Source organism: Antedon bifida, chromosome 5, assembly GCF_963402885.1.
Source record: "Antedon bifida chromosome 5, ecAntBifi1.1, whole genome shotgun sequence".
Taxonomy (NCBI): domain Eukaryota; kingdom Metazoa; phylum Echinodermata; class Crinoidea; order Comatulida; family Antedonidae; genus Antedon; species Antedon bifida.
In genome coordinates, this window is record NC_136230.1 from 27,152,115 (window position 1) to 27,176,920 (window position 24,806).

Consider the following 24,806-nt stretch of genomic DNA (forward strand, 5'->3'; position numbering starts at 1 on the left):
AACAAAAACAATTAGCAATAATTATAGAACAACAAAATCTTTGGGGAATTTTGTAGTGTGAAAAGACAGCTGTAGTGAAAGGAAAACTATAACCTTTAGCCAAAACCTATAACCTTTTAGCCATGTTATAAAGAAGTATTGGCACTGGAATGGAAAAACATAGAACCATCATATAGAACAAAGGTTAGACAGTAATGAATCTAGCCAAGTGTTTCACCAACTTGCTTAGAAGGAGATAAGGATGTGTGCTTGTGTGAAAAGAGTTCTAGTCATAATTTGAAAATACACCCAACTCTCCCAATACCGATCACACTATGGCTAATTTAATATGTATGGTTTTCTGGAAAGTGTGGTAATCCCAATGTATTTTTTTAAAAGAATTTTAGACCTCAAGAACAGTTTTTTTGGAGTGTTCTGGTTTTCAAAGAATCTGGTACTGGGAGAGTTGACTGTTTATATGAAATTACTCCATAAATTCAAATTTCTGTGGCACATTACTAGAAATCCGCAATCTCAACAGAAATCTAGTAGCTAAAAACATTGGCCAAAAAGATGCATTTTTAAAGAGTGTAAAATAAATTGGAACAGGATAGGAAAGGATTTTCTAGATTTTTTGAATGTATAGTTTTTGGAGTTCCACTAGAATGTTTATCAGCAACAAAAACTTCTTATTCACATGGCAATATATGTTTCTAAAACTTATAACAACTTACAAATTATCATATACTGTACGATTTAAACAATAGGTTTCTATAAAAGCCCACACAACATATATCTGACTCAATAAATGTATAGTTTATATGATGGAATGTTGTATGTTGGCAATGTATCTATTTGGAATGTTATACATTTTGATATGGTGGTTTATCCAATACATAATACACCATAATTACAAGACACCTTCCTTGGGACATCCCTATTGAAGGGAAACCCCTATTCAAAGGACACACCTATTTAATGTGAAACAAATTTTAACACTATGGTCAACCTCTGTTGAAGGAGCACTTTTTTTAACCGACTGTCTCTTAATAAAGGACAGTGCTTTCACTGGCTAAACCAAGAGGCCTCACTGCTTAAGCCAGAGCATGAGCAGCCCAATGCAACGACCCAGCATTGGAGGGCACCCTAGTGAGGAGTGCCAAAGTACCTTTTCCCCCTGCATTATGCCACTAATAAGGGATATATATTATTATCAGTCTATTGAAAAATAAATCCATATGTATAATAGGCCACTCAATTTAATCAGTATCTGGCTACTGTATAATGAATTAATTTGAAACCATCAGTTCAAATATTTAATTATTTATGGAGAGTTAATCAAGTGGTATACCACAATATGTGGGAAATTGGAAACAATGTCAGTAGTTGGGTAATTTATTTTTATATTTTTTCCAAATTGCAAACAAAGAATATCATAATATTGTTTGAGTACAGAAAAAGTTCTGAAACCAAAGTGTTTTCGGAGCCCTGTAACAAAACTGTATACTATATCGGCACAGAAAAAAATGAGCGAAGTAAATATTTTTTGTTGTTTTAGATAACTGGTAGAAATAAAATACTATAATGGAACAGAAAAAGATGAGCGAAAAAAAAAATGATATAGATTTGTTTGGTTGTAAAATTATTCATTTTTATATAGAAATCGGTCATCACTTTATCTGGTAAGTTTAGCATGTAATTAATTGCAGATGCTATTATACTGCAATTGAAGTGTTGCGAGTTAAATAAATAAGCACAGATGTTGAGTAACAAACAAAAGTCAATACACTAAACAATAGTCTTATCAGTGGTTAAAACAAAATTGTACAGATTTATTACATGCACTAAACAAAAATTGAAACATCTGAAGGTTCTACAGTATATTTAAAATTTGAATTACTGTATATAGTTCATGGACCATACCATTTATGGAGAGGGGTGCTCAATGAAAATTTCTATTTTCGCTCTTCGTGGAGAAAGGGCTATTTTCAGTTTATCCAGGTAAGCTAGGCACGAACTAACTTATTTCTCCATAAAACAGTATAAGCCAATGACAGAGGTCATGTAAAATAGTAAAAAGGTAATTATTTTACTATTCCCAAAACAAACAAAACTGATTTTTTAATTCCAAAATAAAATCAACAATTTAAATTTTTGGTACTTTGGTATAAACATGGAGTAAATATATATAAATATATATTCCTTCATCCTTTCATACGCATGATAAAACTAAATTAATGACAAATTTGACATTTTAACGAGGAATTTGATTATATAGAAAAAATATGGTACTTAAAATACAAATAATATTAATTAACCAATCAGAAATAATAGGTGGAATATTGTACACTACAGGAAATTTCTTACATTATAACCCTAATTACTATAATATTGCCTAGACTCACACACCGTCGTCAAATGTCATTGAAATTGATTTCATCCTCTTTAACGTCTTCCTCCTTCACTTCGCTTTCGTCGAGTGAATCATCATCAGTATACTCTTGTCTCGGTAAAATGTCGTTCATATCGAGTCGTGGAATGGACAGCTGTTCGGGATTTAACCACGGTTTATGATGCGGTCTGTTTTTTTTTTTCCATGTTGGATATTTCAAACATGCTTTGTGGAGCCTGTTCATCATCTGAAAAATTGAAAATATTATTAAATGTTGAAAATATTTTGATATCAATATATTTAAATGATCAACAAACATCTTGTAAAGATATTACGGCAGATTTATGAGTTTTAGAGAGATAACAGATAAAATATTGATAGCGGCGATTTATTTATTTATTTTGAGTACAGATCTACTGTACTACATACTTACAAGTGGAAACGGATATAGTTAATATACAGGTAAAGATCTATTTATTTTTTTCTGTATATAAAATAACATACAAACAGCTGTTTATTAACAAACATATAGAAAAAACCATTTTTATTAAACCGATGATAGAGACGTACACTAGAAAAAAGGTACCAGAATATAAAAACAGAATATAAAACTGTATTTAACCTAAACAAAATCAACCAGCCTACTGTATGCTTGGAGTATTGAGATAAGATACGATATTATAATATTATGTTTGTATGATTTCAATACAAAAGAAGACCTATGGTCAATAATACTCTGTGATATATTTCTCAGACGAAGTATGATTAAAAACAGTCTACAGGTAGATTCATATTATTCAACTCTTTCCATGCAGCAACTTTGATTTTAATAAGTAAACAGAAAATTCATCGTTGGATGCAGCGCTCAAACAATGACATCACGACAGTAGTGCTGATTTTTTTTCCCCACTCCTCTGATTGGCACACTGTGCCGTTGCTCAGATCATGTGACATGTATTAATTACTATACTGTATTTGTGTAGAATTCATCAATATTTCTTATTTTGGCAATTTCATGCTATACCTTTCATAAATTTGCTACATTTATTTTTTTTTATGAGAGTATAAATATCTGTTAACTATATAAAAATGAATAATTTGTGTACAGGCCCACTATGCTTGACACAATCTAAGCCACACATTACTTGATACACTTGGTATGGCTAAGGCAATCTAACTGGAGGACACTGAGCTCGCCTTGCCAAAATAACAACTCGTAAACATTAAAACAGTCCTTTGATCTTACGTCTGGCTGCGACAAATACAAATAGTACTGTACTATGTACATATTCTCCACGGCGCATGGTGTCTGTAAGGGGCATGGAACGATCATGTCACAGCCACAGATAAAACCTTTGACCTCTGTAACTCAGCATCCTGTTGTTAGATTGCCTTGGTATGACCGTATTTTCTCAGTGCCCGTTTCAAACTAGAGACCATAGGTCTAGTGACAATGTTTTGGCAAATCCTACTCTGCCTAACCAGTAAGCAAATTTTATCTACCAGGCTATACCTAAAATTAATTTCTGTAGTCTTTTACAAAGTTCTTGTTTACACTTTCAATTCCCTATTTCGGAAAAAAAAGACCCAGCCTGCAACAAGCCTGCCTATAGTGTTCCAGGGTCTTAGCCAACGTACGGTTGGTAAGGTTTCAACCCGACAACTTTTTCACAGGGGCCTTTGACAACCCAGTGGCTTGAACCGAGATTGTTCCCCTTTCTGGCAAAAACCGGACCACTTTTTTTTCTCCTGGCTACATCACTGCATTTATACTCAAACTCTTCAAGAAAGCCTTCTAATTTAACGCTTTATCACTGAATCTATTATATATTCTTAGACTTTTCTAAATCATCAAACATTAATCTCTAATAACATTCCATAAAAAATGCATTAAGGATTTACTATATTCACTCTCATATTACCATAGCAAAAAAAAATGCAAATTTATTTTTATGACAAAACGATGGCACGGTACAATCAAGTATACTGTATATTTTACTTTCATTGTATAACTGAATCGAGAGAAAGACTTTTTTCTCTCGTGATGAAATTTCATTAAAACGTGGTGTCGTTATTAGAGAAGTGAATACCAATCACGCGAATGAGTTGTCATTAACGAAATGGAAAGGGCATTCTAGTTATACTACTAATTTTTATAATTGCATTTGCATGTAAATAGAAATATGTAATGCATCGTCTAAGCATCAAGATCTAAAAAGAGACAGAGTTGATAGAGTAGGATACTACGTATAATTAGTATTAGCTTTGCCAGGGTACTTTTAATATAGTTCTCTTCAGAGAAGAAGTTGGCATGGTTTATGTAATTACACAGTCATTTCATCAATGAATAATTCTTTAAAATTTTAAGCATACCTTTGGAGCGAGATATTGTGTGAGTTTATTGACTATCCACTTTGGTAACGACCCTGCAAAAAAAAAGTAAAAATAAATCATAAGCAAAGAAAGTCAGGGAACACCCACCTTTGAACGTTCTTTGTTAATCTTTAGTTGCCCAACTATTACTGTACTGTTACTTTGTTTATTCCTGGGAGCCTAGGCTTTGTCAAAACTACTATTGTAGTCTACAGTATGAGTGCCGCTTACTACCTGGATAAACTGACAATAACCCATGCTCTCCAGAGGGAGGGCCTAGATATGAAAAGTAAAAAGTTCCTAGAACACCCTTGTACCATAATGGACTAGTCAGAAACTATGCCTTCATGTGGGAACGTCCAAAACTACATCATTTAGCCTTGACTGTGGGAATGACAGGAGGCGTAGTTGCGGACTAGTCCATTATGGTACAGGTGTGTTCTAGGAAATTTTTACTTTTTGTATCTAAGCCTTTCCTCTGGAGAGCATGGGCTATTGTAGGTTTAACCAGGTAAGCTAGGCATGAAATAAATTGTCATATATTACAGTACATTATTATTGAACATGTTATTAGTAAAGTGTACAATCAACACAAAATATACAAGGAAACAACATATTGAATGTTATCAAGAATAAACAATACAAATTGATTGATGTAATATTAAAATATCAAATTCAAATGAAGGAGTAATAACCGTAGTTCACATAAAATTATGACAGGATAATGTTACTAAATAAGACACTTGATAGCGATGTAAGCTTAAGTGTGAACCGATGGCTACTAAGTGTGTTACGAAGACGATAACTCAATTATGCACACTTGAATCAACTAGCTCAAGCAATAGCCAAGTTGATAGGCAACAACATTCTCATCATGTGACAGTCACTGACGAGTGAATATTATTTAAAGACTAAATACAACACAATGACTCAATGGTCTTGTGTCTGGAACTAATAGCTAATAACTGTAAAGTGGAGAAAATTGTCCAGTTTTTAAGTTCCAGGACTGAATACATTACTTAAAAGTGTCTCCTTAGAAATATCTTCCTGACGACTTAGGGTTTAAAAAAATACATTAATAACAATCTTCAAAGTGTTTTGAAACAGTCATGTGATACTATGCTGAGTCACTTAGGATTTGAACCTTACCTCTTGGATCTGATTGTGAAACATATGTCAATTCGCAGCCTTTTCCATTCACCCTTACCAGGTAACCAGTTAAAATTGATTCCGCGCGTATAACACCTTTCCTTTCTGGAACATTCTATTAAAAAAAACATCACAAAATAAGTCTTTGAGAGGTGGTACTGCTGTATACAACGCATATTGTTTTTTTTAACAGTTTTGAATTATAAAATGATGCGTTATTGCATTTTAATGTAATATTATATAATTAAATAAGGTTTTTCACAGGATTGACTGTGTTTACGACGTCATTATATTATAAGAAATATTTATCGGATTTCATTGGTGAATTCAGTGAAGTATCCACACAAAAAAAAGAACTTTAACACCCGTTAAATCTGTATGCAAGATCTAACAATTAATTTATTCCGGTATAAATAGATCTCATTCTGTGGTGTTAAATCGTCAAGCACCACTGCACAGTAATTTCCTACAAAAATATATTTCAATGTTTTATTCATAACATTGACATTCTAGTTATTCCATTTCTTTTGCCAGATTAAGTCAACAAATTCAGTTCAGAATGAAGAATACAACGTGACAAGCCAGGGTCCAATACACCCTTTGATCACAAATTTTAACGATATGTTCACTATAGAGTTCAAAATAAAATATTAGAGACGCTACTCTTGCATAGGGTTTTTGCTTAGGAAGAGAGAGAGACTACAATATTTTTGTTTTAGACTAAGGTTTAGGCATAGCTTTCTTAAACCAAGCATACCAAATGGTCTACCATATTTTTCTTCAATTCTTCCATTCCTAACAAAAACCCTGTTGCATTATAACTATATTGTAGAATGGCTTGACATTCTGTGCACTAGCTAAAACGTGGTATTTTCTGAAATATACCAAGCATTTACAGTCAGGTAAAGGTAAAGTCGAAACCTAAGCTAATGCTAACGGCCGTGGTGCCCATCTCCATTTCTTTAGCATTTGGGCCAGACTCCACTAAGTGTGTATGTTTGTGGGGGGTACGCTACTCCTGCCGCACAAACGAGTCTGATTGACCTTCCCAGTATTTTCTACCTACCGGTACCCATTTCTATCACCTGGGTGGGGAGGAACAATGTGGATAAAGAATCTTGCTCAAGGACTCAACACTGCGGTGACCGAGCCGGGCATTGAACCGACAACCTGTTGATTGCAAGTCCAATGCTCTAACCACTTCGCCACAGTGCTCCACTAACAGTCAGTATTCAAATATATTTGTATTAAAGCAATCACGGTTTTAAATACAGGAACGATACAAATACTTTCTCATCTCTTTATTGAGCTATTAAAAATATGTGGTATTTTCTGCGATTATTGTAATTACCTTGTGGAATACGGAATGATTGAAAATATATGAAGCATCTAGCGTCTGTAGCCATATTCTTTGCATTAAGTAATCTCGGTTTTTAAATGGTGAAGGAACTTTCACTGTGAAGATAAAAATCAGTAAAAACATTATTAAAATAACTTTTCACTCCATATTATGAATGGGTTCTATAATTAATATTGTGATAAATATAAATGAATTTTTTTTTAATGGATATTAATTTCCGTAATTAAAAACAAATTTTTCTAAATGAGTCATTACCTTATGAGATGAACAATAAATGTGTAACAATAGGACAAAGTTCATTGACGTATGTAAATTTGGTATTCAATGCGAAACAATATGGACTGACTTTAATATTTAGTATAGTTAATTGTATATAGGCTAGGCTGTCAACTGCACGTTCCAAAATAACTTGTATTGTCATACCATCTATAATTGTTTTACTCCACCTACTGTACTAAGGGTACTGCTTTCACGAATGGTTCAGGACTTGGCCTAGCTTATCGGTAAAATAGGCATATTTGTAAAACCAAATAATAATGTTTTATCTTCTTGCAATGGTAAAAATAATTTAATTCCATGAAAAATGAAATGTTTTATTTTTACCTCATGAAATTATTTGTACCATTGCACTGATAAACATTCATTATTTGTATAATATCCCATGGTGGGCTTTATGCTTAAGCCATTACACTTATAAGTTATAGTGGATTTAATTATTCTAATTCATTCTACTATAAAGCCTTAACAATTCAATTCATTTTTATTATAAACAAAAACACACTAATCATTAGAATACCACCAAGTATTAATAACTGTGTATTTGATACTTTATAGAATACAAGCAATTATTATTCCACTTCTTGGTGGTATCATCTTTACCAATTATTTTAATGAATTATCAATGTTATCTTCTTTCCTATGGAGGTCCCCAAGCACAAACAACATTTATCAATGTGTGAATAACAATATATATGCGTGGGTACAAAGTGCATTATTTACTGACGTCACGCGTGATGACTTCAAAAGACAAAAAGCCAAATCGTTTTCTATTGTTGTTGTATTGACAATGTAGAGTACTTGAACGATACAGTACAGCGTTAGATGACGTTAACTTAAACAGCTGTAGAGCTGCAGGTCATATGAATTATTATATATATGCAAGTTTTAAATCAAACACATCTACAAAAAAAAAGACTGTAATTGAGATTTTCTAGAAAATTTTTTTTTTTTCCATTTACTGTAATTTCTTTCTGTCTGCAGCCGGACAACAATAATAATATTGACAATAGAAATTGCGTTAACAAACAATTCATGCTGGTAAATTTTACTGCCAACATTTTTTGGTGCTTATTTCTGTACCAAAATACCAAATATAGAATGAAAGTAAATAAAGAGAAGTTTCACCAAATCGATGACATAAACATTGGTAATTTTTACTCTTCAACGATATTCAGTGATGTAGTCACAAGAATTAAAGTGGACGAAGGAAACAATCTCTGTTCAGGGAGTTGTTATTAGAGCTCTGTTCAAGCCACTGGGTTGTCAAAGGCCTCTGTGAAAAAGTGGTCAGGTTGAAACCTTACCAACCATACTGGTGGCTATGGCCTTGAATTGGTCCTATAAAAAGTAATATTTATTTCTTGCTGAAGTAAATAACTGCCTGCTGTAGCATGCAGAGGTATTGTACAGTACATTGAGATACAGTACAGTATTACTGTATTTCTATGACATAAAATCATTGTATGCAGCAGTTTATTATATTATTCATTGCTTAGTCTATTTTTACTTTTAAAAAAAGAGCTCCACAAGGCCAAATAGTACTATTACATAATAAAAGTCACTGAATGATGATAAAATAATCTTTGCAGTGATTCGAATAATTGTCTTTTTAAGTGAACGAAGTTGACTGAACTAAAATAACAATACAAAATCGCAGTCACTTTCAAAACAATGAATATTGGAGTCAGTGAGGCGTATCAGAGCTCATGTAGAAACGCTGCTATAGAAAATAGGATCAGTATGGATCAATTTTAAAGCTCAACATGTAATGTACAGTAGCCATTTTGTCCATAAATAATAAAAAATATATTTTTTCAATGTCTGAATTTAATTTAGCAGAGTTTAATAAAACGACTAGTTAAATGTAGACAATGAGAAAAAGCATAGAGAAAAATAGAAAAAGATAATAAAGTTTTTTTTTTTAATTTAAAATACAATACAGTACACACTTCTGTATAGTTTACTAGAGAGTTGTTATTTAGCTAAAACTGTATGCCCAGCCCCTATTAAAGAGATACTTTTTTTGTGTGAAGGTATCCCTTAATAAGTTCTACTGTACAACTGAAAAAAAAAATAAAAAAAAATCTGTTGAAATATGCTTTCAATTGAATTTTCGCTCCGTCTCAATCTTTTTTGTATGGAATACAATAGATTTTCTCTTACAATGACAGGAATGGAGCCTCATATAACTAGATAATAATGCCATCATAATATCTATAATATCAATGACTTAGAATCAAAGTTCAAATATAATGGTATGGCACATTACACAATCTATTCTTCTATTGTTTGTACTACCAGCATCATTTTAGTTGACATTTCATTACTCCAATGAAACAATCATCCATTTAATTAGTATGGAACAAGGAATGTTACAGAATTAAAGCCAGTCACTGCAGTGTTGAGTCCTTGAGCAAGATTCTTTATTAACATTGTTCCTCCCCACCCAGGTGATAGAAATGGGTACCGGTATGTAAAAAGTACTGGGAAGGTAAATCAGACTCATTTGTGCGGCAGGAGTAGCGTACCCCCCACAAACATACACACTTAGTGGAGTCTGGCCCAAACGCTAAAGAAATGGAGATGGGCACCACGGCCGTTAGCATTAGCTTAGGTTTCGACTTTACCTTTACCATAAACTATTCAATCAATTACTTGGAACACAAACAAAATGACAGAAATGGACAAACACAGTCAGAAATTCCAATTTACATACACTATTAAGTAAACTAAACATAATGATATCAGATTTAACAAACACGTTCTACCTCGACTGAAAAAATGGAACAGAAATGTTACAGAATTAAAGCCAGGGTTTAATTTGATTAAATTATGATTATATTAAAAACTGGCAAGTTATTCAAATTTGATATCTGGTCATAAACTATTCAATCAATCACTTGGAACACAAACAAAATGACAGAAATGGACAAACACAGTCACAAATTCCAATTTACATACACTATTAAAGTAAACTAAACATAATGATATCAGATTTAACAAACACGTTCTACCTCGACTGAAAAAAAGGTTGTTGACATTTTAAAGGATTCATATTGTTGAAATTACAAATAAAATAATATTTCTATGACATGGATTTGATTTCTTCTTATGACACATTTTCCGTTCAACTTGCTGCGCATTTTATAGTCAATATTATTTATATGATACAGTACTGTACATTAAGTATTACAGTAGAAAAGTTAGTGTGACCAAGGCAATCTAACAACTGGATGCTGAGCTCAGGAGATCAAAGGGTTTATCTGTGGCTGTGACACGATCAGTTCTACAGTATGCCCCTTAGCAGACACCGTACATAGTTTTAGTAACAGTATTGTTGGTATTTGTAGCAGCCAGAAATAAGATCAAAGGACTGTTACGAGTTCCGATCTTGGCAAGGCAAACTCAGTGTCCTGAAGAATGTACTATACAGTACATAATACAGTTATTAATAATTAATAATAACAATTTAGTATGCATTAATTACATGTAAATTCATTGTTACAATAATCTCAAATTGGAAAGTGAAATAGAGTGATAAGTTAACGTTGATGACAATTTATTTTTAATTAATAATATAGGCCTACAGTAATAATATTATATTTATTTTTAAAGGAAAAGTGTTGTTGGTAAATAAAATACTGTATAATTAGAGTTGTAAAAAAAATGTTTCAAATAAATTGATAGCATAGAAATTTAACTGACAAATTAATACATGAAAGTAGGCTGATAAATAATGTTTCCATGAACTGCTAAGCCCACTTAATACATGACTGTAATTTGTCATCCAATTGTGGGGGCGATGAAAGATGATTCAGTCACTAGCCAATTGACACATTTCAAACTGTGAAAAATGAATAGCTTTAAATGTTGCTACATACATACAATATTGTAATGTTGCAATGAATAGTAGAACATGTAATACAGTAAAATCCCTATAGTATTAAGAGGACAGTTTTGGGAAATGTTCCCCTCATTTGTTTCAATACGTACGCTTTAATAGTGGTACAGGTGTATCTTTTAATAGGGATGTACCCTTTATATAAGGAGTGTATCTTTTATTATTAGGTGTACCCTTTAATAGGGGTGTATCTTTTAATTGGATATACCCTTTATAAGGAGTGTATCTTTTAATATTAGAGGTGTACCCTTTAATAGGGTGTACCATTTAATAGGGGGGGGGGTGTATCTTTTAATTGGATATACCCTTTATAAGGAGTGTATCTTTTAATATTAGAGGTGTACCCTTTAATAGGGTGTACCATTTAATAGGGGTGTATCTTTTAATAGGGATGTACCCTTTATAAGGAGTACCCTTTTAATATTAGAGGTGTACCTTTTAATAGGGATGTGCTCTTTACTAAATAGGGATGTGCTCTTTAATACTAAATAGGAGTGTGGTCTTTATTACATAGGGGTGTGCCCTTAAATACTAAATAAGGATGTGCCCTATAATACTAAATAGGGTGTTGCCCTTAATAGGGGTCTCCCAAACAAGGGGTTCTACTGTAGTACTACTGTATGATATATTGCTTTCAGTGTTTTCTTTTGAAAACCAAAAATTGAAAAGGTGGTGACTGAGTTTGAGAAAATTGTGTTTTTTTCTCATTTTAATCAACTGATTTAAGATCAACATTTTACTAATCAACTACGGTAATCATAATTTGAGAAGATAAGTTCTGTAAAATGATATTTGTATCAAAATCTGCATGTAAGTATTCTATGATCCAGTATCGTACAACGTAATTGAAATACACAGTAAACAAGATACCATTTGTTCCTTTGCAATTATGTAGTAGTACATTACCATCTGTAATCAATATCAAATGTAGGAGGTAAAAAAAATGTCTATGAGTGGGTGCTAGCTAAAAATAAGACTCCTCTTCTCAGCAAAATGCATTGAAAAAAATATAATTCAACGTTTTATTCATGACATTTCCTTTGATTACAGTAAGTAAACAAATTGAGTAGGATGAAAATCACAACACAACAAACATTGAGAACCCCCACTCACACAAAATATAATACATCACTCATATTGTTCACCTTTTTTAAAGTTATATATTTTGAAGGCATGTGGCGCAGTGTGTTGGACGTTGGATTACTGATCATGGTTCGAATCCAACTCTTGTTGCATTGCTTGTATCCTTAGGCAAGACATTTGCCGCTCTCCACCCATTTGTATAAAATGGGTACCGGTTAGATCAAGACACAACTTTGCGCCGATTCATTATTATGGGAGTATGTTGTTTGATCCAAAAAATGACTGGGATAATAATGTGAAGCACATTGAGTGCTTGCTTATACTGTATGCGCTATATAAGAATGAACTATTATTATTATTATATTTCAACTAAATAATTGTTTTTCGTCTCGACATTCAATTGGTTTAAAAATCTTCAATAAGATTAGCAATCAATTCTGTAAATTGTCCACTGCTAAAAATATTATTTCGTTTCCGTATTTATGAATAATGCATAAGATTATGATTAGGAGTGAGTGGGATGAATCCATAATGATTGAGAATTACTGTTTACTTTAGAAATAAAGTCAATTTGGTTCACTTAATATGGTCTGCTTCAGATGGCAATAATAGATGAATCACGCGATTAAAATGACCATGACTACAGTTTTCAAACATATCACCCGAAGAATCAATATTTATTTTTAGGATATTAACTTTCTTATTACTGTATCTCATAAATATGTATTGGATAGTGTGTTAAAATAAACATTCACCATATTTTGTCTTGGAAATAATAACCACATACAGTAAGGATGCTCTTACATATAGTAATATGGGTTAATTAATAAGTGTTGGTTGTATGTACAGTAATGATAAGAGTACTGTATTCCTAGGAAAAGTCAATTTTAAAGGGTGCCCTAATCTACTAATGTTCTAGGGGTACCCTCAAAATAAGTGTTGGTGTTATCTCAATTTTGAGATATCTCTTTTGGGTATATCATTTGAAGAGTGTTTCCTATTGTTAAAATACTGATATTTCTACTAATACTTTCTGGAAATGGTTGACACATACTGTACTGTAGCTTCATTTGAAGCAATCAGGAAATTTAAATCAGGTATCAGTTAATATAAAGTGCGATTTTTTTTTCACGGGTATAGATTATTAAGAGTCTTTCTAAAAATACAGACAATAATTCTGCACTAAGTCATGGAATTCTGCTATATTTTGATATTGTATAATAACAACAGTACAGACTAGTTTAACAAAAAAAATTGTGATGTGACCAAATATAGTCGTGATATTCTCAAATATGGTAGTGATACTGTATGACATCATTATGTCCATAGAGTATATGGGCACATCACTTTTTTTGTCACATACTGTAATGTTTGAAAAAAACAACTGTGTGAAATAGAAAATATACAGTAATTAATACTAATAGTTATAAAGGATATAAATTAAAACATTTTTTCAGAGATGCCAAGGGAAATTGGTTATTAAGGGTGCAAACAGACCCCATAATCTGGGTAACTTGGCATCTCTGATTTCTTGTAATGGCCGACATACGTACATTGATAATAACTAAGATCACTGTTTGGGCACACCATATACATCTCCTTGCCTTCCTCCATACTTGAATCCCATTTTACTCGAAAATCTGAATCGTGTAAAACATCATACATTACAGACGCCGATACGTCGGAAAATACTTTATGTGCCTGAAAGTTAAATTTAAAAAAAAATCACTTGCTAGATCATGAACAGTTATTTTTGTACTGTAAAAAATAAAAGTTCAGTCTATACATTTTTTATTATGCGGCATGTTTTTTATAGCTGTATAAAATTTTACTGATTTATTAATACTCTCTCTCTGTAAGTCAGTTAAGAAATAAAATATAATTTCCCATAAGAATTTGCTGGTATTACAGATTACATCAATAAATAACATAGTGCTACGAGTGTATAAATATGCAACTAACAATGGTGCAAAGAAAGGGTAAAACATAAAGAAAACCACACATATACACAAATTGTAGGCTAGGCTATTAATAGAGAGTGATAGATGTCTGATTTTTAACCTGGCTTGTCACCATAGCTTTTTAGGCCTAGGCTAAACCAAAATTCCCCAGATCAATAAAAAACATATGTCACTAATTATAAAATATGTACATTTAACTTAAAGATCCAACTTAACATACCTTAAACATTTTGGATGAAGTGTCTGAATTTTTAGCCCAAACTTTTGTTCCATTTTTGCTGTATTTCTCTGTCCACCCGTCAACACTGTCTGCTAAATTGCGAAAAACTTTGAAATCGCTGTCTTCGGGGTATTTAACTTCTCCGACTGCCATCGCTAAATTTATAAAACAACTTACAATGACATTTATATTATCCTTTAGAACAATACTATTAGTAACTTCTGTGAATCCAATAACTGGTATTTTAGTAGGTTTTTCTTAACTTTTTCCTGTGAGTGAGCAATCAAGCCTACAACAATCCTAAAATACTTCACGCAAATTACCTTTACAAATGCAATTTTGCCACCTCAACAACCACTGCTTGGATTTTTGTTTCCAGATTTCGGCCCTCTCTTGTTAAGTTAATTATAGATGGCGGTATTTTCATTTTGGAGTAATTCCTTTTTTTTTTTTATAAAACATGGATTAATCCATGGTTAAAATAACTTTTTTATAAAAGCCTCATTTATTGAGTACAAAATGAAGCGCGCATTACTGACGCACTTCCGACGCACATTATCTACGCACTTCCGACGCACATTGATCTACTACGCACTTCCGACATACAATACGCGCATGCAGCCCGCCCTCAATGTTTGATAAAAGTGCACCAAAACAAAAACATGGTCGTCGCGGAAGACCGATAGAGTAAAGCAGTTAAAATTAGTAAAAATATGGTATAGTTTATGCTTTGATTATAAAGATTGATATACAGTACGATTCAGTTAAGTTTATTATAGAGTTCAGATGTAATACATCTTTAGTTGCATTAATGGTTAAGCTGTATGCAGATGGTAAAGCTAGGCTATTGTTAACTAGGCCAATCAATGGCAATATCGAAAACAACTTTCCCGAGGAAAGCCGTTTTTTAGCGCGAGGCATATTCCCAAGAAAGCCTATGTATTATATTAGACAAAGAGGTTTGTTATTTGTAATAAACAAAATTTCAGTTTAATAAATTATATTATATTTTTAGAAACATGGATTTTGATTATATTTTATATTATAAATTTTTATTAAATTATATAAATTAAATTCTAGGCCTATTAATTTTCTTTTTTAAATATTAAAAGTTCAAGCTATGCTTATTATTATAATTACCACTTTGACTTTTCTCTTTCATCAGATATGAACTACAGTATTGTTTCTCAAAATGCAGAAATCACTCAACCTGTGTAGTCTTTTTGACGAGGGATGTGCTAAAAATAACCAAAACATTGCTGTTTGTATGCAGACAGAGAAAGAGTTACTTAACACCACATATTCTAAACTATCAGAACTTTCTAAAGTAATAGCATCTGTACTGAGACAATACAGTTGTATTGGAAAGTTTATTGGTATCATTGCATCACCTTCAATTCACATTCCTGCTATTATTTTAGGGTGTGTATGCCTTTTATTGTCGCACCCTATTTGCAAACGAAGTTCTAAAAATATTTTAAAATAAAAAATATTTTAATACAATACATTTTTATCATCCTTAACAACAATACTATTATCAGTAAAACTTTTAGTATCTTTTAATGTATTGTAAAGTATGTAAATTGTTTATGGCAAAACTATTTCTTAGTTTCACATCCCCTCGTCAAATTATTACTTTTTTTACAATTACTGAAAATAGTCGTATTCAGTATTGGATAACTAATTGAGTAACACAATTTTAAGAATCATTATCGAAAATGCATGATTGTGGTCGTTAAGCATTCAAAGATATGATAAACATTGACTGAATTTTTTTAACTCACTTTAATCATAAAAAAAAATCCTGGACATGAATTTAAACTTTTTTTTTTATTTGGCCTCTGCATTAATGTTTATTTTTACTGACGGAAAACTTGATTAGTATTAGCAGTATTTTTTGCTTGATATTTTAAAATTTTTCTTTCACAGGATCCTGAATGCGCCAGCTTGCTTCGTTCCCGTAGATCTTTGGACAGATACTGCCCTCAACATTCTCGGCATTGATTACATGATCTGTACAAACCATGATTCTCGGGTATAAATACACTTTATTTCAAAATATTGTATTGCTATTGAAATATTTCAAAATTTGTTTTATCTTAAGCTCTGTCTACACTATCAAACTAGTTTGACAAAAAAAGTGTGATGTGCCCAAATATGGTAGTGATATGCCCAAATATGGTAGTATTTTGACATCATCGTGTCCATATATGGGCACATCACATATTTTTCCACATAAAGTTTGATAGTGTAGACAGAGCTTAAGATCAACCATCAACATAGTACTGAAATTGTTTTACAGATAATCTCAGAACGTTTTCATATGAAGCATGTGGAATCACCAGCACTTGTCCCATATCAACTGGTATTGATGGCGCAGACTACAGATATTACTCAACTACAATCAAAACATAATTGTGAAATAGCATATGCAATGCACACGTCAGGCTCCACTGGAACACCGAAAGTGGTACGCGTACCCCACAAATGTATTTTACCGAATATTACGAGCTTAAGGTAACATTTTAATAAAGCTCTGTCTACACTATCAAACTTTATGTGACAAAAAAATGTGATATGCCCGTATATGGACATGATGTCATATTACTACCATATTTGGGAATATCGCTACCATATTTGGGAATATCACTACCATATTTGGGCACTTTTTTCAAACTAGTTTGATAGTGTAGACAGAGCTTTATGCACTAGAACCCTGCCTTTGGTCACTCCTATTCAGGGGATACTTTCTTGTATAATGAATGAGGGGAAATATAGTTTTAACACTATACAGCTAATAAGGAGAAATCCCTAATAAATGGACACTTTGTTGGGTCCCTGAGATGTCCCCTTAAGGGGTTCTACTATTATTCTTTTCACATTATCTTATCGCCGGAAAAAGACAGATATATGACAGTGGAGAGAAGGTATATACACTGATTTTGGCAAAATGTTTTCTTCATCTTTTAATTTTAAAAAAGGATTTTCTAAATTTGTGTTATTAACATTTCAGATCAAAATTAAACGTCAGTAGTCAAGATGTAGTTTTCATGGCGTCACCTTTGACCTTTGATGCTAGTATTGTGGAGATGTTTCTGGCCTTGTCTGCTGGAGCAACATTATTTATGGTTTCCATGACAACAAAGTTGATGCCGAGGAAGCTGGCTAAAGCTTTACAAGACAACAGTGTTACAATCATACAGGTACCAAAAAATATAAATCAAAATCAATATTGTTTTCGATCTACTAAACTTAAACACATCACAACAGCAGACACAAGTTTATTTATTTATTTAAATTAGGCAACACCAAGCCTTATTTTAAGATTCGGACCAGACCTCTTAAAGAAAACCATTCTAAGTAGAAGTACAAAGCTCCGAGCATTGATACTTGGAGGAGAGCCATGTCCAGTGCCGGCCGTGATAGCCGGATGGAAAGAGGAAGGAAATATAACAGAGGTCTGGAATATATATGGAATAACAGAAGTTTCAAGTTGGGCTACACTGTACAAAATAGCAGAAAATGATATCAGGAACAAAGTGAATAAAAGGTATATTATTTTATCTTAATGAATGGTCTCTATCTATGGACCACTTGTTGCCTGCCTGTTTCAGCTCTTTATAACTATTCAACTACTGTTTCTGTTAAATTTCTTCTCTTCTTGATTTTTATTTTGATAATGGAGTGTGCCACTTGGTGAACCATTAGATGGAACGGTTCTTCAAGTCAGGAATGATAGAGGGCAGGCTATAACCTCTGGAAAAGGACAACTCTACATAGGTTTGTTTTGTAAAAATATTGTTAAAAACAATCATTGAAAAACAGGATGGATTAACTATTTTATAAATTATCGTGTTTATAAACTAAGCCTCATTTGAGGCTTAGGGAGTAGAGTTGAAATATTCGTGAGTTACAACCCTGGCACTAGGTCAGGATTGAACCCTAGACCTTGTGATTGGAAGGCAAGCACGTTAACCACCAAGAACATCATCTATCTGAAAAATTAATACAATTCAATCTAACTTTGCCATCAGGTGGAGAGGAAAGAGTCTGCCTGCTAAATGATGAAGATGTCATTATACCGAGGACAATGAGAGCAACTGGTGACATTGTTGAATTGTCACCTGAAGGTCTATTGTACATTGGCAGGAAAGATCACCAGATCAAGAGAAATGGACAGCGTATTAATCTGTCACAGCTATCAGAGGTATTGCCAAATATTTGGTTTTGGTTAAATGCAACACAAACCATCATTATACAAGGAACCCTATTCAAGGGACAATCCTATTAAGGGGACAGTATTTGTTATGAGGTTCCAATGCTACACAAACATACATTAGAACGCACGCCTTGCATGGAACTCATAACAGTGCTTTGATCTTATGTCTGGCTGCAACAAATACCAATAGTACTGTACTATGTACATATTCTCCATAGCTACAGACAAACCCTTTGACCTCCGTAGGTCACTCAGCATCCTGTTTGTAAGGATCTAAATCTACAAAACATTAAATAATGGAAGGAATTAAAGGTAAAAGATACTTGATTTTATTTATTTAGGCAGTATCATCAATTTTACTATTCACAAGTAGCTGTTTTCTACAAGAACCAAGCACCAATAAACTTTTGCTATTTGTTATGCTAAATACAAGCAAAGCACAACCATCAGTGGATTCCGTATATCAAGAGTTAGGAAAAGCTTTACCCAGGAATTGTATTCCTGATGCTATTCAAATCCTGGAGGAACTACCAATGACAAAGCATGGGAAAGTGGATACTAAGAAGCTGCTAGCTCAAAGGAAAGTTGCAAGAAGTGGGGTTGCTGGAGAAACGATATCTGATGAGCAGCTGCGACAGATTTGGAAGGTACAACTAAAATTTGAAGGGCTATACAGTAGAATCTCTTTTTGAATTGTTAAGCTCTTTCTGTACTATCAAACTAGTTTGACAAAAAATTGTGATGTGGCCATATATGATTTTTGTTTGGTAGTGTAGACAGAGCTTAAGACATACTGTAGATACACTTCATGTCATACTGTAAAATATAAAAATATAAAATGCAAGACTCAGCTCCGCATTGCAGCCAATTAAAACATCCATAAAACATTAATAAAGAAAAACATATAAAAGACATAATATAAAAAAGTTACAATATCAAAGGAACATAGGAATACATATGTTCTGGAAGCTGGAGTTGAAGGGTCAAACCATTCCTGGTGATAGGATATCTTGACCCTTCTTAGCACACTCCACTCTTTTTATGTAATGTTTTCCTGAAGGGATAAAATAAAATTATTTTATTATTAAAATTATTATATATCTGGAAATCATGGAATGTCTAGTTTTAATATAGAATTATTTCTCTTCATTATGACATTTGTTCAAATGTAATTTCGGCAAAAAAGGTAATTGAAAATCATGGAAAATAATTCTGTATGAACCTTGATATATACTCGCAGATTTTCATTTCATATTATAATTTATTACAGCATTATTGTTTTAATATCTTTCAAATTAAAATTGATATTCATTAGCTGTCAAGGATTTTTAAATTAATCTTATAATACTACATAAAACATAATAAGCATGTAAGGCTGAAGTAGCGTCATCTATTAAATTTAATTTGTTGGTACATAAACTAAATTGTATGTTATGTTCTAACATTATCATGTTATATGATTAATACAATGTGATATACTACTGACAGGCTAACTCTTGAGACAATTCAAATTACAATCTAAAGCTCTGTCTAGACTATCAAATTAGTTGACAAAAAAGGTGTAATGTGCCTAAATATGGTAGTGATATGCCTAAATATGGTAGTGATATGACATCATCGTGTCCATATATGGGCACATCACAATTTTTGTCACATAAAGTTTGATAGTGTAGACAGAGCTTAAGACTAACATGATTTCTGCTTTTGTAATTATACTTTGAATATCAATCAAGTTCTCAGTTTAAAATGTCACATAATGTTTACCTTATATATTACTATTAATTGTTTGACATTTATTGCTTCATTTCTTTCAGGATGTTCTACAAATTAAGAGTGGAATTAACGATGATAGTAATTTTATTTTACTCGGAGGAGATTCTTTCCAAGCTATCAGACTATTAAATCAAATTGAACAAGTTACAAGACAGTCTGTACCAGATCTATTAGACTACATTCTTCATAACAACTATCATGAAATATTTGAACTTATAAAGAAAAATGTCTCAAAGACAACCACATGTAAACTATTGACCAATCACAGTGCTGCAGAAAAAGGATGTTCAGTTTTACATGGATTGTTGTCAAGTAATGTTAAAGATAAACTGTTAAACCCGAACACAGAAAATAAAAATAACTTAAAGGCCGCATGTAAGGTAACTACCAATCAAAATGCTGAAGCAAGAGGATGTTTAATTTCACATGGATTGTTGTCAGATAATGTATCAAATAAATTAACAAATTCAGATACAGAGAATGAAAGGAAAAGAAGCATGAGCTCAGTAAAGGATAATTTGAATAAATCAAAACAATTAAAATCAGATAATACAATTGCATCAAATAGTTGTACATTTTCAGATGATAAAAAAGTGTGTCGCGGTTCGCAGAGAATAGTGAAATGTACGGACAAGAATATATTGGAATGTAATAATAGAAGAAAGGGTAAGGGAACGGTGTCTATTAAGGAGAGGTGGAAATATGACACAGGCAAATGTATTGATGCATCTCCACTGTTGGTTTGTAAAGATGGGTAGGTAATCTATCAATCTATATGAGGGCGTGTGGTGCAGTGTGTTGGATGTTTGACTACTAATTGTGAGATCGAGGTTCGAATCCAACTCTCCCCACATTGCTTGTATCCTTAGGCAAGATACTTTACTTACGTTTGCCTCTCTCCACCCATGTATATAAATGGGAACCCGGTTAGATCAAGACACAACTTTGTACTGATTACTAGCTGCATTATGGGAGTATGTTTCCATACATGTTTGATCAGGAAAAAATGACTGGGGTAATAATGTTCAGCGCTTAGAGGTTTCACAACATAGGTGCTATATAAATTCAGGATATTATTATTATTATTATGTCCATTTTCCCTTTTTAAGTCTTTCACCATCAGTAAGAGTTTACAGCAAGATAATTAATATGGTCATTATTTGCAAGTATACCACAAAATGTATAATTAAATTTATTTTATTGTTTTTATAATTAGTGGCAATGGTGTAGTTTATATTGGTTCTCACTCTCACAAGTTTCAAGCTGTTTCATTTGATACTGGGCTGCCGCTTTGGACAAGAATGTTAGGGGACCGAATTGAATCCTCAGCCTGCCTTTCAAAGTGTGGAAATTATGTCATAGTTGGTGAGTACATTAATTCGATTTTGGAGATATATACCTCCATGAATTTATTAATTGTGAAACACCTAGGTGTGAGTGAAATAATTGTAAAAGTTGTTATGAGAAGAGATGGACTAAGAAAAAAAGATGAACCAGTAAAGAGAGCTTGGCATCTAGATGTTGGAGTGAAAGAAAATGGCCAAGGTGATGTGGAAAGGTATGGTAAAGATTGTTAACATAAAATTCAGTTTGGAAGAAGTGGAGTATGTCTATAACAGCATATTGCTCATGTGCACTTTAAAGAACCCAGTACATCTTTCGAGACGAGTAGGGGGTTACCCCGGTGGACTAGTTCACACACACACACACACTGTCGAGGACAGACATAATGGCGCTGTAGTTGGCTGCCGATGTCCACAGCGCTCTGATCTTCATGAAATAGCGCTATATAAATTTCGCATTACATTACATTACATGGAGCGAGTGACAGTCAGTAACCCCATGGAAGATGGAGAAAATTGTCTTGAATAAAAAATGTTGGTGATGATGATAACATCTTTTGTTTTAGGCTGCTATGATCATAATGTGTACGTGTTAAATGCAGACAATGGTGGAATATTTTGGACATGGGAGACAGGTGGGCCAGTCAAAAGCTCACCTATTGTACACCCACACACAGGCATTGTGTTTATTGGGTCACATGACCAGTGTATTCACGCTCTTGATATAGAGGTAGATACATAAATTATCTTATTAAATAGTGCCTTTATTTGAATGCACTCTATTCAATCTCAATATTTATTTTTTTTCATATAATATAATAATAATATAATTTGAAGTTTAAATATGGCTTTTTGGTTGAATAAATATTACGAAAAAAAAAAAAAAAAATATATATATATATGGTTCATTCCAATTGAATTTTTAATGTGAGCTCTAATAGTGTATCTTAAATATGTCAATATAAGTTTGATTTATTGGAAGCTGGAGTTAGAGGGTCAACCATTCCCATGGATATGTCTACTCTTGCCACTCCAGAACCAGGGGGTGAGCCCCTTTAAATTTCGAAAATTGTAATGCAATCAAATTAAGGTAGTCCTTCATTTCACCATTTTTAGGCCCTGGGCCCCTATTTCAAAATCCTGGATCCGCCACTGACAACAAATTGTGTTCTTGTTTATTTTTATGTCTTGCTGAAAAGAATAAAATAAGACTTTTATTGTATACATTACAAAATTTGGTTTCCATATAAATTGGACTTCTATGTCATTGGTACATTAATAATGTATTGAACTTTTGGTTCCAAGTAAATTTTGAGAGAAAAATCAATAGTTTCATCAAGGCCAAGTAAAAAAATGAACGATATATTATATGTATATAAGCTGGGTTAAGTACATGAAATGAAATATATTGATTAAATGACATTTAGACTAATTATGTTATTAGAATATAAAGACCTGGATAAACATAATGATTATTTTGTCATCAACAGAATAAAAAGTGTTTATTTTCAACTCATTGTGGCGGAGGTTCAGTATTTTCATCACCTTGCATCGATGTTGCCATGGATACAGTTTACGTTGGTACATTAAATGGGAAACTAATTTCCATCAATTGTGTAAGAGATATATGACATTATTACCGCAGAAGAGCATCCCTATCAGTTAATGGTACAATCCATAAACCCCATCATCAAGTGGAAACAACCAACACACCATGTAATAGACATTCATACTGTAAGTGTTTATATATAGTAGAATACAATTTTGTTTTTACATATTTTCAGATATCTGGTGAAGTAAAATGGAAAAATAACATTGGCAAGCCAATATTTTCATCACCAGCGTTAACCAATGAGGGCGTGGTTGTTGGGTGTGTTGACAACCATCTCTACCATATTAGCTCGTCAAATGTAATGGTAAATTGAAACAATATATAAATCAATATACAGTATATAAATAAAATATAAAAGCATTTTAACCTTTAAACTACAGTATATAACAACCTACTAACTGTTCTCAAGCCTAAACATATCGTTATTGGCTGAAAAAATAACTAAACATTAAAACACAGGATTCCATCTAATCCACAGCTTTGGTCTTTCGAAACCGGTGCTCCAATATTTTCATCACCCTGTGTATCAAACACTCACCAATCAACCAATGAATTAACAGTAATTGGATCACATGACTCTTATATCTATTGCGTTCATACATTGACAGGTAAAGAAGTTTGGAAGTTTAAAACACCCTCACCTGTCTATTCGACACCATTTATTTTTCAAAGTGATATTCTACAGAGCGAGGGCAGTAACAATCACTTTGTCGTTTGTTCTTGTACTCAGGGTTTTATTTTCGTGCTTAGTTTATCAGGACAGTTAGTGTTGTCGTGGGAACTGAATGGCGACATTTTCTCATCACTGATTGCTCATGATAACTATATAATAGTAGGATGTAGGGATGATAATATTTATAATTTACAATTTGTGAATGACAATTGAGCCACTGTTTGGTGACATTTCAGTATTTTGTCTATAATGTATACCTCAAATTTAATTTTAATACAAGTCATAATTTTCAGAATCAAAGATAAATATATAGTTATTTGAATAAAAATGATTACTTATTGAATGTGTTTAAATTTTCTGGTCACTTGTGCGAATTTGTTGGTTGAGGTCTTTTCCATATTTATTTTCTAAATCGATTTATATTAACAGTGTTTTAAGATTTGGATTTTGTTTTAACTATATAAATATATAGTAATAGTCAAACACAAC

At 32.5% G+C, this 24,806-nt stretch overlaps 2 protein-coding genes across 4 annotated transcripts; one reads left to right on the top strand and one right to left on the bottom strand.

The window, feature by feature from the left end:
• Positions 1-1,778: 1,778 nt before the first annotated feature.
• LOC144842800 (START domain-containing protein 10-like) lies at positions 1,779-15,147 on the bottom strand. Of its 2 annotated transcripts, XM_078699342.1 has the most exons (7): positions 15,021-15,147; positions 14,698-14,852; positions 14,070-14,217; positions 7,245-7,348; positions 5,894-6,008; positions 4,745-4,797; positions 1,779-2,618 (listed from the first exon to the last, which is right to left on the bottom strand). In XM_078699342.1, the coding sequence occupies exons 2-7, from the start codon at positions 14,848-14,850 to the stop codon at positions 2,394-2,396; spliced, it is 798 nt and encodes a 265-aa protein (XP_078555468.1). In that variant the 5' UTR covers positions 14,851-14,852; positions 15,021-15,147; the 3' UTR covers positions 1,779-2,393. The 2 variants fall into 2 exon arrangements, with proteins under 2 accessions (XP_078555468.1, XP_078555467.1); XM_078699341.1 differs by having other exon boundaries at positions 14,698-15,070.
• Positions 15,148-15,367: 220 nt separating this feature from the next.
• On the top strand, positions 15,368-24,670 carry LOC144842762 (beta-alanine-activating enzyme-like). 2 transcript variants are annotated; one of them, XM_078699286.1, is made up of 15 exons: positions 15,368-15,413; positions 15,863-16,119; positions 16,627-16,732; positions 17,000-17,214; positions 17,711-17,900; positions 18,000-18,247; positions 18,383-18,477; positions 18,732-18,904; positions 19,258-19,563; positions 20,731-21,443; positions 21,906-22,054; positions 22,599-22,762; positions 23,523-23,648; positions 23,817-23,948; positions 24,123-24,670. In XM_078699286.1, exons 2-15 carry the CDS (start codon positions 15,890-15,892, stop codon positions 24,528-24,530), a joined length of 3,255 nt encoding a protein of 1,084 aa, XP_078555412.1. In that variant the 5' UTR covers positions 15,368-15,413; positions 15,863-15,889; the 3' UTR covers positions 24,531-24,670. The 2 variants fall into 2 exon arrangements, with proteins under 2 accessions (XP_078555412.1, XP_078555413.1); XM_078699287.1 differs by having other exon boundaries at positions 15,402-15,460.
• The last annotated feature ends 136 nt before the right edge of the window (positions 24,671-24,806 follow it).